The following is a 19,622-nucleotide window of genomic DNA, read 5'->3' as shown; positions in this document are numbered from 1 at the left end:
AGTTTTCACAAACGTCTAAAAGCTCTGTAGACTGGCTGTTTTGGAACATTATTGAATGGGGCTTACTAACGTTCTGTTGAAATGTGTAGTACTTCCGCTAACCACTAGATGGAACACTTTCCTAACTTTCTGTGTGTATTTTTATACCACGTGCAAAGAACCAAACACACACCCCTGAAACTTTATAAACCTTGCATTTATGGCATATTACGTAAATATGTCAATCTTTCCAACTAATATACAGTTATGTCTCTCTTGAGAGAATATCTCCGACTCCATTATTGGATAGATTGAAAATACCTTGATACCACTTGAACCCCAGCATCCCTATTCTGGGGGAAATATTTGGCAAAGATAGCGCTGTGAGCTTGTAGATCTGCTACCTTTGGAGATTTGATAAAGGTTAAAAAATAACACACCAAGTAGTAGTCGAGTAGATTTTGTATATTTAGTCGACTAAAATCGTATATTAAAACTGTCACTCACGAGTCACCCAGTACAATGAACTGTTACCTGTCTCACTCACCCAGTACAATGAACTGTTACCTGTCTCACTCACCCAGTACAATGAGGTTACCTGTCTCACTCACCCAGTACAATGAGCTGTAACTGTAACTCACCCAGTACAATGAGGTTACCTGTCTCACTCACCCAGTACAATGAGCTGTAACTGTAACTCACCCAGTACAATGAGGTTACCTGTCTCACTCACCCAGTACAATGAGCCGTGTGGAGGCCTCGGTGGTTACCTGTCTCACTCACCCAGTACAATGAGCCTTGTGGAGGCATCTGTGGTTACCTGTCTCACTCACCCAGTACAATGAGCCGTGTGGTAGACTCGGTGGTTACCTGTCTCACTCACCCAGTACAATGAGCCTTGTGGAGGCCTCGTGGTTACCTGTCTCACTCACCCAGTACAATGAGCCTTGTGGAGGCCTCGGTGGTTACCTGTCTCACTCACCCAGTACAATGAGCAGTGTGGAGGCCTCGGTGGTTACCTGTCTCACTCACCCATAGTACAATGAGCAGTGTGGTAGACTCGGTGGTTACCTGTCTCACTCACCCATAGTACAATGAGCAGTGTGGTAGCCTCGGTGGTTACCTGTCTCACTCACCCAGTACAATGAGCCTTGTGGAGGCCTCGTGGTTACCTGTCTCACTCACCCAGTACAATGAGCCTTGTGGAGGCCTCGGTGGTTACCTGTCTCACTCACCCAGTACAATGAGCCTTGTGGAGGCCTCTGTGGTTACCTCATCATAATATATGTTTCTGAGTATGAGAAATCCAATTCTGCATTTAGAACATCAAAATTATTTAATATTATGATGATACAATGGGAATTAAACGATGAAGTGGGGCAGATTAAGTCCATATTCCATAATAATCCTTCATGTGGTGGTACAAGCACCAGATTTGGCACAATTGATGTCCAGGAAGTACGTTTTCCAGCTGAAAATCCAAGATGGACGCCAGTTTTCAAGATGGCCACCTCGTCAAATGAATAAGTAGAACTTTAGTGAACAGAAATGTGTGATCCACACATTGATCCAAACAAATTAATGTATTCTGACTGGAATAACTGAATGGTGTCAATTTAATTCCAATATGGCCACCAGTTTTCAAGATGGGGGCTATTACGCAACTCAAAATTTGCGTTTTCGGAAGCTGTCTGATCACAGATATTGTTGAAGGGCAACATCACCATTCATTGAAATGCTGTGATCAAGCTCTATTGGTTTGTAATTTTGTATATAAGATGATGTCAAAGCACAACCAGGACACACTGGTGACATCACTGCTGTTAGACTCAGCATGGGGTTCAGTGTCGGCTTGTAACATAGCTGTAGGTGTGGTTTACAAACTGTTGTAGTCGTGTACTCACTGTAGTTTGTAGTATACTTTAGTGTCCTAAATGCTATCTAATAAGCCCCTGTATACTGTATATCTCAAATAGAAGTTTAGTTAGTTGTAGCATTGTAGTTGATAGCCGCACCTGAATTGACAGGATGTGTCAGCGTGGGAGAGCTGAGACAAGGGTAACAGGGATTCAGTTACCTGGATGATGTACAGATCGCACAGGACTTGCACTGGATGAATGGTCGGGCTAGGTGTAGGGCACCAGATGCTTGAACCTAGATGCATCCCATATTTCAATGTGCTTTGATGTTTTGTACGGTTGGGTGGTAAAAGGATATAGCCCTCGGCCTTTAACCGTATAACACAAGATGTTCCGCTACTAAAAGTGTCAAACAGATACGAAAGAGGAGTTGAAGTCTCACCGTATTTCAGGCAATACACCTGTTGCCCATCATGTTAGACTCATCCAGATTGGATGATGGAGGTGGCAGTGAGGATACATTGAGGCAAAACAGTACAAAGTATCACCAAAATTGTCGGGCAAATGTTTAGCAACTGAAACTCCAGCGTTCCACTAAGAGAGCAGCTGAAATTCAGAATGATCCTGGTGAAGGACACGATCTCCCCCCCATCGAAGCCCTGTATGACGATCATTGTGTCAGCAAAGCTCGTCGTGGAATTATGAGGGACCCAAGCCATCCCAACAAGACTGTTTGAGATGCTGCCACATGGAAAACGTTTTCGCAGTCTCGAAGCCACTGGAAATAGACTGCAAATATGCTTCTTTCCCCAAATAATCATGAACATGAACGAACTGATAAGAACCAGGGCGAGAGTTTAACTAACTTTGCTACTACAGGGAAACATGCACATGTACACTACTATTTTTCTAGCACTCTTTATTCTATCCCTTTGTTTTGCTGTGCTTGCTGGGTTTTTTGTTGTTTGAATATTAGCCTATGCTATCTATGCCGCTGCATTGTCTGTAAGGAAGCCAAACAAAAATAAGTTTTACTCTTATGTACCTGTACATAAGATGTAACAATAAAGTCCAACCTTGAACCTTGATCTAGGTTCAAGCATCTGGTGCCCTACACCTAGCACGACCGTTCATCCAGTGCCATTTAAGTCCTGTGCCATCTGTACACCATCCAGGTAACTGAAGCCCCGTTACCCTTGTCTCAGCTCTCCCACGCTGGCACATCTTGTCAATTCAGGTGCGGCTATCTAACTACAATACTACAACTAACTAAACTTCTAGTGGAGATATATACAGGGGCTAATTAGCATTTAGGACACTAAAGTAGCCTATACAACAAACTACAGTTAGTACACTACAACAGTTAGTAAACCACAACTACAGCTACGCTACAAGCCGACACTGAACCCCATGCGGAGTCTCACAGCAGTGATGTCACCAGTGTGTCCTGGTTGTGCTTTGACATCACTCTTATATACAAAATTACAAACCAATAGAGCTTGATCACAGCATTTCAATGCATGATCAACGAATGATGTTGCCCTTCAACAATATCTATGATCATACAGCTTCCGAAAACGCTAATTTTGAGTAACGTAATAGCTGCATCTTGCAAACTGGCGGCCATATTGGAATTCAATTCCAACACCATTAAGTTCTTACAGTCAGAATACTTTCATTTTGATGTTTGGATCATTAACACATTTAAATTCTACTTCGAAAACCTTTTTGTTGTTTTGTTTTCTTGCATTTGACGAGCCGCCCATCTTGAATACTGGCAGCCATCTTGGATTTTCAGCTGGATATGGTGCTTTTCATAGAAAGTACATCCTGGACATCATGTGTGCCAAATTTGGTGCTTGTACCACCAAGTGAAAGATTATTATGGAATATTGACTTAATCTGCCCCAGCTTTTCGTTTAATTCCCATTGTATCATCATAATATTCAATAATTTTGATTTGCTAAATGCAGAATTGGATTTCTCATACTCAGAAACATACATTTCGATGTATAGGCCATCACAATAACATTATTCAATCAAACTATAGTTCAAACACTGTTTAAAACCATTTTGAAAGGCAGCCATCTTGAAAAATGGCGGCCATTTTGTTTTTTCAAGTGGACAACGTACTTTTCTGAGAGAGTAGGTTCTGAAGCACTTGTGTGCCAAATTTGGTGCTTGTATGATCAAGTGAACGATTCTTATGATATATTGACTTAATCTGCTGCACTATCATGGGGACTCCAGCCATTAAACAACATATAGGCCTATGCCTCAGACCTCCTCAACTGTTATGGATGTACGACAACAACACATATGTCCATATGTCCTCTGTATGTCCACATGTCCCCCATGGTGTAGTTTAACCCTGTCTGTTTAGATTTTCTTAGCCATTACTTTGGCGATCACTGATCAATATTTTAGGTGTTTGCTTTTAGTTTGAAATTATATGCAGTGAGTGAGTTTTTCAATGTGGTGTGTCTATTAATAAAAACAGTTTTCACAAACGTCTAAAAGCTCTGTAGACTGGCTGTTTTAGAACATTATTGAATGGGGCTTACTAACGTTCTGTTGAAATGTGTAGTACTTCCGCTAACCACTAGATGGAACACTTTCCTAACTTTCTGTGTGTATTTTTATACCACATGCAAAGAACCAAACACACACCCCTGAAACTTTATAAACCTTGCATTTATGGCATATTACGTAAATATGTCAATCTTTCCAACTAATATACAGTTATGTCTCTCTTGAGAGAATATCTCCGACTCCATTATTGGATAGATTGAAAATACCTTGATACCACTTGAACCCCAGCATCCCTATTCTGGGGGAAATATTTGGCAAAGATAGCGCTGTGAGCTTGTAGATCTGCTACCTTTGGAGATTTGATAAAGGTTAAAAAATAACACACCAAGTAGTAGTCGAGTAGATTTTGTATATTTAGTCGACTAAAATCGTATATTAAAACTGTCACTCACGAGTCACCCAGTACAATGAACTGTTACCTGTCTCACTCACCCAGTACAATGAACTGTTACCTGTCTCACTCACCCAGTACAATGAGGTTACCTGTCTCACTCACCCAGTACAATGAGCTGTAACTGTAACTCACGCAGTACAATGAGGTTACCTGTCTCACTCACCCAGTACAATGAGCTGTAACTGTAACTCACCCAGTACAATGAGGTTACCTGTCTCACTCACCCAGTACAATGAGCCGTGTGGAGGCCTCGGTGGTTACCTGTCTCACTCACCCAGTACAATGAGCCTTGTGGAGGCATCTGTGGTTACCTGTCTCACTCACCCAGTACAATGAGCCGTGTGGTAGACTCGGTGGTTACCTGTCTCACTCACCCAGTACAATGAGCCTTGTGGAGGCCTCGTGGTTACCTGTCTCACTCACCCAGTACAATGAGCCTTGTGGAGGCCTCGGTGGTTACCTGTCTCACTCACCCAGTACAATGAGCAGTGTGGAGGCCTCGGTGGTTACCTGTCTCACTCACCCATAGTACAATGAGCAGTGTGGTAGACTCGGTGGTTACCTGTCTCACTCACCCATAGTACAATGAGCAGTGTGGTAGCCTCGGTGGTTACCTGTCTCACTCACCCAGTACAATGAGCCTTGTGGAGGCCTCGTGGTTACCTGTCTCACTCACCCAGTACAATGAGCCTTGTGGAGGCCTCGGTGGTTACCTGTCTCACTCACCCAGTACAATGAGCCTTGTGGAGGCCTCTGTGGTTACCTCATCATAATATATGTTTCTGAGTATGAGAAATCCAATTCTGCATTTAGAACATCAAAATTATTTAATATTATGATGATACAATGGGAATTAAACGATGAAGTGGGGCAGATTAAGTCCATATTCCATAATAATCCTTCATGTGGTGGTACAAGCACCAGATTTGGCACAATTGATGTCCAGGAAGTACGTTTTCCAGCTGAAAATCCAAGATGGACGCCAGTTTTCAAGATGGCCACCTCGTCAAATGAATAAGTAGAACTTTAGTGAACAGAAATGTGTGATCCACACATTGATCCAAACAAATTAATGTATTCTGACTGGAATAACTGAATGGTGTCAATTTAATTCCAATATGGCCACCAGTTTTCAAGATGGGGGCTATTACGCAACTCAAAATTTGCGTTTTCGGAAGCTGTCTGATCACAGATATTGTTGAAGGGCAACATCACCATTCATTGAAATGCTGTGATCAAGCTCTATTGGTTTGTAATTTTGTATATAAGATGATGTCAAAGCACAACCAGGACACACTGGTGACATCACTGCTGTTAGACTCAGCATGGGGTTCAGTGTCGGCTTGTAACATAGCTGTAGGTGTGGTTTACAAACTGTTGTAGTCGTGTACTCACTGTAGTTTGTAGTATACTTTAGTGTCCTAAATGCTATCTAATAAGCCCCTGTATACTGTATATCTCAAATAGAAGTTTAGTTAGTTGTAGCATTGTAGTTGATAGCCGCACCTGAATTGACAGGATGTGTCAGCGTGGGAGAGCTGAGACAAGGGTAACAGGGATTCAGTTACCTGGATGATGTACAGATCGCACAGGACTTGCACTGGATGAATGGTCGGGCTAGGTGTAGGGCACCAGATGCTTGAACCTAGATGCATCCCATATTTCAATGTGCTTTGATGTTTTGTACGGTTGGGTGGTAAAAGGATATAGCCCTCGGCCTTTAACCGTATAACACAAGATGTTCCGCTACTAAAAGTGTCAAACAGATACGAAAGAGGAGTTGAAGTCTCACCGTATTTCAGGCAATACACCTGTTGCCCATCATGTTAGACTCATCCAGATTGGATGATGGAGGTGGCAGTGAGGATACATTGAGGCAAAACAGTACAAAGTATCACCAAAATTGTCGGGCAAATGTTTAGCAACTGAAACTCCAGCGTTCCACTAAGAGAGCAGCTGAAATTCAGAATGATCCTGGTGAAGGACACGATCTCCCCCCCATCGAAGCCCTGTATGACGATCATTGTGTCAGCAAAGCTCGTCGTGGAATTATGAGGGACCCAAGCCATCCCAACAAGACTGTTTGAGATGCTGCCACATGGAAAACGTTTTCGCAGTCTCGAAGCCACTGGAAATAGACTGCAAATATGCTTCTTTCCCCAAATAATCATGAACATGAACGAACTGATAAGAACCAGGGCGAGAGTTTAACTAACTTTGCTACTACAGGGAAACATGCACATGTACACTACTATTTTTCTAGCACTCTTTATTCTATCCCTTTGTTTTGCTGTGCTTGCTGGGTTTTTTGTTGTTTGAATATTAGCCTATGCTATCTATGCCGCTGCATTGTCTGTAAGGAAGCCAAACAAAAATAAGTTTTACTCTTATGTACCTGTACATAAGATGTAACAATAAAGTCCAACCTTGAACCTTGATCTAGGTTCAAGCATCTGGTGCCCTACACCTAGCACGACCGTTCATCCAGTGCCATTTAAGTCCTGTGCCATCTGTACACCATCCAGGTAACTGAAGCCCCGTTACCCTTGTCTCAGCTCTCCCACGCTGGCACATCTTGTCAATTCAGGTGCGGCTATCTAACTACAATACTACAACTAACTAAACTTCTAGTGGAGATATATACAGGGGCTAATTAGCATTTAGGACACTAAAGTAGCCTATACAACAAACTACAGTTAGTACACTACAACAGTTAGTAAACCACAACTACAGCTACGCTACAAGCCGACACTGAACCCCATGCGGAGTCTCACAGCAGTGATGTCACCAGTGTGTCCTGGTTGTGCTTTGACATCACTCTTATATACAAAATTACAAACCAATAGAGCTTGATCACAGCATTTCAATGCATGATCAACGAATGATGTTGCCCTTCAACAATATCTATGATCATACAGCTTCCGAAAACGCTAATTTTGAGTAACGTAATAGCTGCATCTTGCAAACTGGCGGCCATATTGGAATTCAATTCCAACACCATTAAGTTCTTACAGTCAGAATACTTTCATTTTGATGTTTGGATCATTAACACATTTAAATTCTACTTCGAAAACCTTTTTGTTGTTTTGTTTTCTTGCATTTGACGAGCCGCCCATCTTGAATACTGGCAGCCATCTTGGATTTTCAGCTGGATATGGTGCTTTTCATAGAAAGTACATCCTGGACATCATGTGTGCCAAATTTGGTGCTTGTACCACCAAGTGAAAGATTATTATGGAATATTGACTTAATCTGCCCCAGCTTTTCGTTTAATTCCCATTGTATCATCATAATATTCAATAATTTTGATTTGCTAAATGCAGAATTGGATTTCTCATACTCAGAAACATACATTTCGATGTATAGGCCATCACAATAACATTATTCAATCAAACTATAGTTCAAACACTGTTTAAAACCATTTTGAAAGGCAGCCATCTTGAAAAATGGCGGCCATTTTGTTTTTTCAAGTGGACAACGTACTTTTCTGAGAGAGTAGGTTCTGAAGCACTTGTGTGCCAAATTTGGTGCTTGTATGATCAAGTGAACGATTCTTATGATATATTGACTTAATCTGCTGCACTATCATGGGGACTCCAGCCATTAAACAACATATAGGCCTATGCCTCAGACCTCCTCAACTGTTATGGATGTACGACAACAACACATATGTCCATATGTCCTCTGTATGTCCACATGTCCCCCATGGTGTAGTTTAACCCTGTCTGTTTAGATTTTCTTAGCCATTACTTTGGCGATCACTGATCAATATTTTAGGTGTTTGCTTTTAGTTTGAAATTATATGCAGTGAGTGAGTTTTTCAATGTGGTGTGTCTATTAATAAAAACAGTTTTCACAAACGTCTAAAAGCTCTGTAGACTGGCTGTTTTAGAACATTATTGAATGGGGCTTACTAACGTTCTGTTGAAATGTGTAGTACTTCCGCTAACCACTAGATGGAACACTTTCCTAACTTTCTGTGTGTATTTTTATACCACATGCAAAGAACCAAACACACACCCCTGAAACTTTATAAACCTTGCATTTATGGCATATTACGTAAATATGTCAATCTTTCCAACTAATATACAGTTATGTCTCTCTTGAGAGAATATCTCCGACTCCATTATTGGATAGATTGAAAATACCTTGATACCACTTGAACCCCAGCATCCCTATTCTGGGGGAAATATTTGGCAAAGATAGCGCTGTGAGCTTGTAGATCTGCTACCTTTGGAGATTTGATAAAGGTTAAAAAATAACACACCAAGTAGTAGTCGAGTAGATTTTGTATATTTAGTCGACTAAAATCGTATATTAAAACTGTCACTCACGAGTCACCCAGTACAATGAACTGTTACCTGTCTCACTCACCCAGTACAATGAACTGTTACCTGTCTCACTCACCCAGTACAATGAGGTTACCTGTCTCACTCACCCAGTACAATGAGCTGTAACTGTAACTCACGCAGTACAATGAGGTTACCTGTCTCACTCACCCAGTACAATGAGCTGTAACTGTAACTCACCCAGTACAATGAGGTTACCTGTCTCACTCACCCAGTACAATGAGCCGTGTGGAGGCCTCGGTGGTTACCTGTCTCACTCACCCAGTACAATGAGCCTTGTGGAGGCATCTGTGGTTACCTGTCTCACTCACCCAGTACAATGAGCCGTGTGGTAGACTCGGTGGTTACCTGTCTCACTCACCCAGTACAATGAGCCTTGTGGAGGCCTCGTGGTTACCTGTCTCACTCACCCAGTACAATGAGCCTTGTGGAGGCCTCGGTGGTTACCTGTCTCACTCACCCAGTACAATGAGCAGTGTGGAGGCCTCGGTGGTTACCTGTCTCACTCACCCATAGTACAATGAGCAGTGTGGTAGACTCGGTGGTTACCTGTCTCACTCACCCATAGTACAATGAGCAGTGTGGTAGCCTCGGTGGTTACCTGTCTCACTCACCCAGTACAATGAGCCTTGTGGAGGCCTCGTGGTTACCTGTCTCACTCACCCAGTACAATGAGCCTTGTGGAGGCCTCGGTGGTTACCTGTCTCACTCACCCAGTACAATGAGCCTTGTGGAGGCCTCGGTGGTTACCTGTCTCACTCACCCAGTACAATGAGCCTTGTGGAGGCCTCTGTGGTTACCTGTCTCACTCACCCAGTACAATGAGCCTTGTGGAGGCCTCGGTGGTTACCTGTCTCACTCACCCAGTACAATGAGCCTTGTGGAGGCCTCTGTGGTTACCTGTCTCACTCACCCAGTACAATGAGCCTTGTGGAGGCCTCGGTGGTTACCTGTCTCACTCACCCAGTACAATGAGCCGTGTGGTAGACTCGGTGGTTACCTGTCTCACTCACCCAGTACGATGAGCCGTGTGGTAGACTCGGTGGTTACCTGTCTCACTCACCCAGTACAATGAGCCGTGTGGAGGCCTCGGTGGTCCCGTGCTGGTTCCTCAGCCTCAGGGTGACGGTCCCAGAGGTCCTGCGGGTCACCTTGCTGAGCAGCAGTCTGCTGTGAGACGAGAACCTCTCGATCTTCACGCCTCCTCCACTGCCGGCGTCCTGGTCGTGGAGCTCATCCCCCTCCAGGAACCAGCCAATCGTCGCGGGTCCTCCGCCGCCGCCGCCCACCAGGAAGGGCAGCCTGAAGACTGCGTTGTGACCCGCCCGGACCGTCAGCGGCTCCGAGAACGAGGCCAGGTCGCCGGGGTCGACCCGGGGCGGGTCTGCAGCGGCAGGGAGGTGGAAACGCAGATTTAAATTAGGGCTGGGACTTTAACTGATTAATTTCAATTCATTTAATTACAGAAACAATAACATAAATTACGCATTTTAATTGCGCATAGTTTTTGCACCACGGAACCTTTCTCACTGGATGAGTTTCAGGCTACTATGCACAGTATGCAGTGCACGCAATGAGAGGAGAAGCCGATCAGACCGCTTTGCTTGGCCCAGTGGATGGGACATTAAAATGAATCACGTTTTCACGTTATCAATGTTTGACCTTTTTCAATTAAAGCTGATTGTGGTATAGTACACGAGTGAATCAATGAGTAAGGTTTTTTTATATATACATTTTATATATAAAAAAACCTATATGCGACATAGACTCCAATTGTAACGAGCCTCCGTTGCATTTCCGGGTTATCAGGGAGGAGGGCGCTGTTGTTGTGAGCAGTGATGGTTAGCATTAGCGCAATACCCCTTACCTCTCGTCAGAAACGGTTACATGTCCGGAGGGATGCGAGACAAAGTCACGAATGAAATCCGATCATTGGATGCATGACGGCTCACCATGGACAGCGCTCGAAGCTTTAGATATACATGGCTTTGAATATCCTGCTTTTAATGGAGATACATGGAGCCTGGAAGTAGTAAAAATCCCGTTAAGTAGCCTATGTCTACTGCATGGATGATGACCTCTGACCTTTGACCTGGACGGTGGCCTCCGTCTTGCGTCCGTCGGCCTCGAAGCGGTACTTTCCAGAATGTTCCTCCTCACAGCTGACGATGACCAGCCTGTGACTGCAACCATCCTGGCTGATAATGAGGTCGCCCTCTGCTGGACTGATCTGTAAAGTCAAAGTGACATAATGGACCAAGGAGAAGGTAAGAGCACCCGCACACTGGTTTAAAGACAACTTTGTTTTTGTTTTTTTCAACCAAGGTTCATGTTTCAGGTTGTTATTAGAGAAAGTAAAACACAAGTGTTGTTTATTTTCCACTTGCTGCTTTCTTTCTTTTTAACGATTTTAGCTATTTTTGACAGGGGGGTGGGGCATTCAAACAAGAGGCTAAATATGTTCTTTTTTACAAAGTTTTACAGTGATTTCTTTATTATTATTTACTATAGTCCTACTAGACCCCAGGAAATTACATCTGGCTACAAAAGATCACAGGATATATTGAATGTGAAGGAGGAGGTGACAAACTGACATAGGGTGAAGCTCCACCCACGTGGCAACTTGCCGACGCTGCAAATTGCCGCATGGGTGGAGCTTAATTTCCATCCACCAGCTGTCTAAAAACCCGGAAGAGACACCTGCCGCTCACGGCTTTTGGCATCTTCGTGACTCCACTGTCTGGAAGCAGTGATATTGAGCCTACACCACACAGTATGGCATGCCCCTAGTATCCCTCGGCTGTTTTATTTACACTAGTTTTGGGTCCCGGGCATTGTCCCTCGAGTAAAAGGCATATAAGCCTTATTACCCCGGAGTCCCATATGAAAAGATGAAGGCAATAAAAAACCTAGATAAAGGTTTTGCGGCATACGTTCGTTACCTTCTTGCCGTCTTTGAACCAGCAACCATCACAGTGGTCAGCGCTCAGCTTGCAGCTCATCTCTGCTCTCTGACCCACAATGGTGGTGACGTCACACAAGCCTCTGACGAAATGGACTCCTGTACCTGGTAGGCAGGCAAGCAGGCAGGCAGGCAGGCAGACAGACAGACAGACAGACAGACAGACAGACAGACAGACAGACAGACAGACAGACAGACAGACAGACAGATTTACTCTGCAGCTAAAGAGAAGGGGGCCGGGAACTTATATATATTTCCACACAAACTATACAGTATATTAATGACTTAGTTCAATGTAGAATTCATTCCCCTTTAAACACCATAGTATTGCTGTCCTGTTTTAGCCTTAGGCCTCACTCAGACCTTTACTGCATTGCTGTATGCTTGTTGGATGAATGTTGTGTAGTGTCATGGCCGCCCCAATGCATTTCCAATGGGAGTCAACATTTGTGTTGTATGAGGGGGAGGGGCGCAGTCGAAACACAGTTTTGGAGTAGTGTTGGGGTTAATATCAGGTTAATATATATATAATAATATATACGTACATAATACATACTATTCTGTATACTGCATGAATTCAGTGGTGGAAAAAGTACTTAAGTAAAGGTATCAATACTGCAACATAGAAATACTTGAGTGAAAGTACAAAACTATTGACATCAAAATGTACTTGTTGCAGAATGTAATTATGCAGAATGTCCCTCTTCAAGTTTTCAAATGTATACAAATATTTCTTTTAAATAGCAGATCTGCAAGCTCACAATGTGTCGCACCGCGAAACATTGTGAGCTTGTAGATCTGCTATTTTCAAATGGCTAAAAGGCTGAAGAAGTGTTTAATGTATGTTTTATAATAATAAAAATCCAAATCTACACAGTAACTTGTATCGGATCCGAGAAGTAGTTGAGTACAAGTAAAATGATTGGCAATTGGAATTAATGTACTTAGTTACTTCCCACCACTGTATGAGGTATAGTTTTCTTACCGATCTCTGTGTCCTGTATAAGACACGCTGGTCTTTTACGTCTAGAATGCATCAGGACAACATCTGTGTTCTCGCCTGTGCTTTCACCTTCAAATGAAAAATAATCAAGTCAAACGTATATTAACATTACATCATCGTATCAGGGCATCACAGGACAGATAGGAGATGGCAGGGGTCTTCAACAGGGGGTCAGGGGTCCTCTGAGATACTGTGTGTGTGTGTGTGTGTGTGTGTGGGGGGGGGGGGGTATCTTTGTGTGAGGTCAAGGGTTACATTAAACGGCTCTCACCACCAGTCACATGATCATGTTGTGTGTGTTGGTCCGTTGGCTTCACACTGCGTCCTTCCTCGCCATAGTCTTCCTCATTGTAGTCTGCATCACTGTCACCACAGTCACCTAGTGCTTCGTTATCACCTGATTATTTTAATACATCTCTGTCACCACAGACACCTGCTTCATTATCACCTGGGTTTATATTAAAACACTAAAACAATATGAATAATTCAATATCACCTGTTTAGAATATTACTGACGAGTGATGAATGTTGAATGGATGAACTGATGGATGAATGCCAATAGAATAAACGTACCATACTTTAGTTTATAATAGTTACTACATGGTAGACACATCGGTAACCCTTCATTTTACGGTACGGTAATTACCAGGTAACTACCAGGTAATTACCTGGTAATAATAGGTAAGTACCTGGTATTACCTGGTAACAACCAGGTAGTAGTTATAAGTATTTACCCATTAATTACCTGGTAATTACATGGTAACTTCCAGATACATTACTCAGTAATTACTGAGTAATTACCAAGTATTACCCAGTATGTATAACTATTTACTGTATAATCTCCTGGTAATTATATGGAACTTACCATGGTAAATGACACACTGGTTGCCAGGTAATTACCAAGTATGTTCCTGACAATTACCAGGTATTTATACGTTTTTAGTATGTAATTACCAGCTAACTACCCAGTATTTATAAGTATTTACTCTGCAACCAGGCACGATACCCTGGTTGCAGGTACTATAGGTATGTAGGTACTATAGGTATACCAAGTATTTTCAACAACTACCAGGTATTTACTCTGCTACCAGGCAAGTTACCCAGTAGGTACTAGGTCATTACCAAGTATTTTCCTGACAACTACCAGGTAATAACATGGTAACTGTATTCACTGTGTTTACATGGGTACTACCCATGAAACACGTGGGTAGTAGCCTACCAGGAAATGACCAGTTGTTACTAGGTCATTTCCTGACAACTACCATGTAATTACCTGATAGGTAACCAGTAAGGACGGAGGAACTGTACTGTAAAAGGAAGCGTGCTCTATTTCCATGATATTACCATGTACCTACCTGGCAATTGTAGATTATAATCCTCCCCATTACCCATCAGGGTGTATTTTGAACTTTGAACTTTGAATTTTGAACTGGCAATAACTGTTAATTACCAGGTATTTACTGTGAAAATTAACAGGTAAAACCAAGCAAGTTACCGTGTAAGAAAGGTGTAATTGTACTGTGAAAGGAAGCGTGGTTTGTTACAGTGAAAGTACAGGGTAATATTATGGAAACAAACCACGCTTCCTTTCACAGTACAGTTCCACCTTTCTTACACGGTAACTTGCAAGGTTTTACCTGTTAATTTACACAGTAAATACTTGGTAATTAACAGTTATTGCCAGTTCAAAATTCAAAGTTCAAGTTCAAAGTTCAAAATACAAAAAATACGTTTACATGGGTACTACCCATGGCAATAACTGTTAATTACCAGGTATTTACTGTGTAAATTAACAGGTAAAACCTTGCAAGTTACCGTGTAAGAAAGGTGGAACTGTACTGTGAAAGGAAGCGTGGTTTGTTTCCATAATATTACCCTGTACTTTCACTGTAACAAACCACGCTTCCTTTCACAGTACAATTACACCTTTCTTACACAGTAACTTGCTTGGTTTTACCTGTTAATTTACACAGTAAATACCTGGTAATTAACAGTTATTGCCAGTTCAAAATTCAAAGTTCAAAGTTCAAAATACACCCTGATGGGTAATGGGGAGGATTATAATCTACAATTGCCAGGTAGGTACATGGTAATATCATGGAAATAGAGCACGCTTCCTTTTACAGTACAGTTCCTCCTTCCTTACTGGGTACCTATCAGGTAATTACATGGTAGTTGTCAGGAAATTACCTAGTACAACTGGTAATTTCCTGGTAGGCTACTACCCATGTGTTTCATGGGTAGTACCCATGTAAACACAGTGAATACAGTTACCATGTTATTACCTGGTAGTTGTCAGGAAAATACTTGGTAATGACCTAGTACCTACTGGGTAACTTGCCTGGTAGCAGAGTAAATACCTGGTAGTTGTTGAAAATACTTGGTATACCTATAGTACCTACATACCTATAGTACCTGCAACCAGGGTATCGTGCCTGGTTGCAGAGTAAATACCGGGTAGTTAGCTGGTAATTACATACTAAAAACGTATAAATACCTGGTAATTGTCAGGAACATACTTGGTAATTACCTGGCAACCAGTGTGTCATTTACCATTGTAAGTTTTATATAATTACCAGGAGATTATACAGTAAATAGTTATACATACTGGGTAATACTTGGTAATTACATAGTAATTACTGAGTAATGTATCTGGAAGTTACCATGTAATTACCAGGTAATTAATGGGCAAATACTTATAACTACTACCTGGTTGTTACCAGGTAATACCAGGCACTTACCTATTATTACCAGGTAATTACCTGGTAGTTACCTGGTAATTACCGTACCGTAAAATGAAGGGTTACCGACACATCAGAGTTGCCATGCCTCCTTATTATAAGCAACATTGGGCTTGTTTTTTTCTTTCTTCGGTAAAGTCACTTGTACATAGTGGTAGGCTAGTTATTGTTTGGGGGAGGGCGGGCGGCTTGCTTCTAAAGTGTAATAGTTTATTTGGACTTGCTTCCTAATGCTGTTTAAACCAGCGGTTTAAACCCCGAACATGTATTTTCTCCATCTGAAAATACGTTATTTATTTTGTATTTTCTTTAATAGCTTTTAAAACACTTTACTGTTCCTTCATGGCCTCGTTTTCATATAGACCAAGCCGCTTGTCCACAATGTCCAGGGGTCATCAATTATGTCCTACAGGGGTCAGGGGTCATCAATTTGTCCTACAGGGGTCAGGGGTCATCAATATGTCCGTACACAGACAAATATGTGCCCGTCTCAAAGACTTGGGCTGCGTTCGAATTCATAGGGTTGTTCCCTACTCCCCATGGGGATCCAGACTTAAGGCCTATTCATAGTCTGGATTTTCGGTGGGGAGGTGACCACCGCTCCGGTGGTGAGCTGACCAGCGGAGCTGAAATAACGTTGAGCGGTGGTGAGTAAAAACAGAGAGAAGGGCTGGGGCGGTGGCGGTGGTTTTCTCTTCACCGCGGCTCGTGACGTCATGTTGTAGTTCGGTTGTCACCTAACCACCGAAAATCCAGACTATGCATGAGCCTTTAGTGGACTCTAATAGTGATGATTTCGGACAGTACTCTATATGGGGAGCACCAAGTCTGACGTCAATATCGGTACAGGGCGCTATAAGTCCGCGGGTTCATGTCTTTTTTTTTTGTGCATCGTAATCCCCATAGGGTTTTTTCAGATAGCCTAATTAAGAACAGTTTGAAAAATAAACAAATCATCCCGGCCGTTTCACTCATATGGATATGAAGAATCAACTGACCCAGTCAAAACCAGTCAAAACGTTAATGTTACTGCTGCTGAATTAGTACAATTTTCGCTAGAAACACTGTATCAAATAAGTGACTGCAGGCTGTCGTAAACAATAGAGAGCCACCTCACTGACAAGGACAGTTTGTTAAATTATTTTTAAATTCATGGATGAATGAAGGAATGAATGAATAAATAGGTTAATGAAAATATGTTTGCAGGCATTTAGGCCTATGTTTATGATAAAAAAGGTTACTCTCTTAAAATAGCATAGGCCTAATGATTATTATCAATAAATTAATATTGTATCCATATTAACCAGCAATATGAAAACAGTGCACCACCTTGACAATATGAAAACATCATCAGCATTAACCACATAACATGAATCCCCGCTATGCCTGGGGGAGAATACGCCAAAAATAGCCGATCTATAAGCAACGTGGCGTCCGTATTGTGAGCTTGTAGATCGGCTACTTTTGGTAAAGAATTACCAAAAGTAGCCGATCTACAAGCTCACAATACAGAAACAGCAGTCCAATAAATTACTATCTAGGCCTTATCGCAATTCAATGAAATAATGTTATATAATATATATTTCATGTCAGGAATTAATTAATATTAATAAAACATATGTTCGTGACACAATTAATGTGTCTCACATGCATGTATATGTAGCATACGTTTGAGATAAAATAGGTTATTCTAAGTATATTCTACAGCTAGCAACTGATTTCTCCTATAACGTCATGCTCTGGGTGATACAATGAATCAGATGCTATTGCAAATGAATACACTTGTTTTATTATACAAAAAACAATTGCAAATAAATGCACAGATCATTTGTCTCGAGATCTGTAGCTTCGAGATCCGCCAGGGAAGAAGGAAAACAAACGTTTAAAAAGTACATTTGTGTTGATTTCTTTCACTGGTTCAACTTCTGCCTCATCTGAGTTGGAGCGCATTCATGCAGAAGCAGCGCACATGCGCAAACGTGTGCATATGCGCTCAAGAGCGAGCTCACGCAATGCATTATGGGGTAGATTTGCTTCGCTGCGGCAATGTAGTGACCATCGGATGGTCCCTACAATTCCCGGTGCATTGTGGGATACTTCAGTCCACTACATTAGGGTGCTCACTACACTACTGTATAACAAAATGGCGGAACCCCAAAGTAGTGCACTATATGGGGCATAGGGAATGAATTTGGACGCAGCCTTGATAGCCTGGTTCGTAGGGATGGAGCTCGTTCATTTTTATTGATAACGAGCACCTTATCGATCAGGCCACTCCCACTTGAAATCGCATTGCAGAATGGAATGAAATGTTTCTGAGCATCACTGAGAACCCTAACCCATTACTAACATTATCCCAAAGCATAACCTCACAGGAAGCCACGGGTGATTTTTAACACGCAGCACGGACTAGTTGTAACCCGCCATGCATGTCAGGGGACCACGAGTGATTTTTAACCCGCATCACAGGTGAGTCTTGACTGGCCACGCAAGTCTGACTAACGGGATGTCTGACTTATGTGCAGTCCCCGTCTAGGGGACTGCACATAATGTGATTATGTGATTAGGTTAGGATCTTGCCTGTTATGTGATGCTGAGACAGGACACCTGGCTGTCCCTGGCCACCTTTAAGACCAGATTTCTGGCCACCTTTCTGGACACCTTTCTGGGCAGCTTGCTTTGAATCTATCGGATGCTTGGTAGAGTCAGTGGATTCCCACAGGCCGACGGGATCTTCGAGATTCTGTCCTTTAAATGAGTTCAGTGTGAATGTTAACGTAACACTAATGTTAGCAGTAGAATGTAGCAGCTAGAGACTCACTGGAAACTTTAGCAGTAGGCCTAATGCATTACTAACGCTCTTCAGACTCCACCTTAGCCCCTTAGCACTTGGCCTGCCCTCAACGACCTTGCAGGATTATGCAAAGGCTAACATGTAATTTAGATAGCATGTTATGTAGACATATGCCAGATCATTGTTGATCTGGCATCCTATAGTGTGCATCGTTTCAATGTACAGATTCTTGATTTTTGAGGGGCGTTAGCCCCTCCTATGCCCAGCTTTGTGTGTTTGTGTACCAAAATGTAGATGATTTGATTGGCTGAGCACGGAATGTGATGTACGTATGATGATGTATGACGATAAGAGTGCCCCTCACTTCACACAAGTGTGATTTTCTTTTCTCCTTTTGGGAGGGGGCTGTTTGACTGATGATAGGTTATTGGTTTACCTATAATCCAGTAGGCCTAATCCTAGATGACAATTTCTATGTCTTTGATGTATTACCTTGTGTTGTCCTTGTCACTCTGGATTACGAGTGTCTGCTAAATGCCTGCTGGATGTGAACTGTTTGTGCTTGGCAGCTTAGACCCCGCGTAATAAAACCTGGAACAGAACATTGATATTCAAGCGAGTATACAGTGCAGTGTTTTCTTACCAGCTACTCCGTCCGAAGCAGTCCGCACACGTGTTTGTGTGCGTCGCCTGTTCTCGTCGTCATCCACCATCAGATCCACTCCGTCGTTAGAATCCAACGCGTCGCTGCCATCCTCTCTCCGGCCTCCCGCCGTCGCCACGCCGTCACCTCTACGGCCCCCCGCCTCCAGAGGCATAATTTCACAAAGAAATAGGGGGTTGGCAAAAAAATAACTTAAAACATAAGCCCTACTTCTAAAATAGCGGAAATAGTGGATCTAACAAGCTATCGACACGTCGCAAGCAACGCATTGATAGCTATTACACT

General features: G+C 42.5%; 1 protein-coding gene across 1 annotated transcript in view; it reads right to left on the bottom strand.

Moving 5' to 3' along the window:
- Window positions 1-19,622, bottom strand: part of LOC306932194 (immunoglobulin-like and fibronectin type III domain-containing protein 1) — a gene marked incomplete at its 5' end in the record, with an annotated part of 40,530 nt that overhangs the window by 9,276 nt on the left and 11,632 nt on the right. Inside the window, 4 exons of the mRNA XM_079513891.1 lie at window positions 10,237-10,557; window positions 11,259-11,403; window positions 12,116-12,240; window positions 13,121-13,207. Coding sequence (XP_079370017.1) covers window positions 10,237-10,557; window positions 11,259-11,403; window positions 12,116-12,240; window positions 13,121-13,207 — 678 coding nt within the window. The remainder of the gene's footprint in view (window positions 1-10,236; window positions 10,558-11,258; window positions 11,404-12,115; window positions 12,241-13,120; window positions 13,208-19,622) is intronic.

Source organism: Electrona antarctica (assembly GCF_951216825.1).
Source record: "Electrona antarctica genome assembly, chromosome: 2".
NCBI lineage: Eukaryota > Metazoa > Chordata > Actinopteri > Myctophiformes > Myctophidae > Electrona > Electrona antarctica.
Note: the sequence above shows the minus strand (reverse complement) of the source record. Positions and strands in the feature narration are given on the sequence as shown.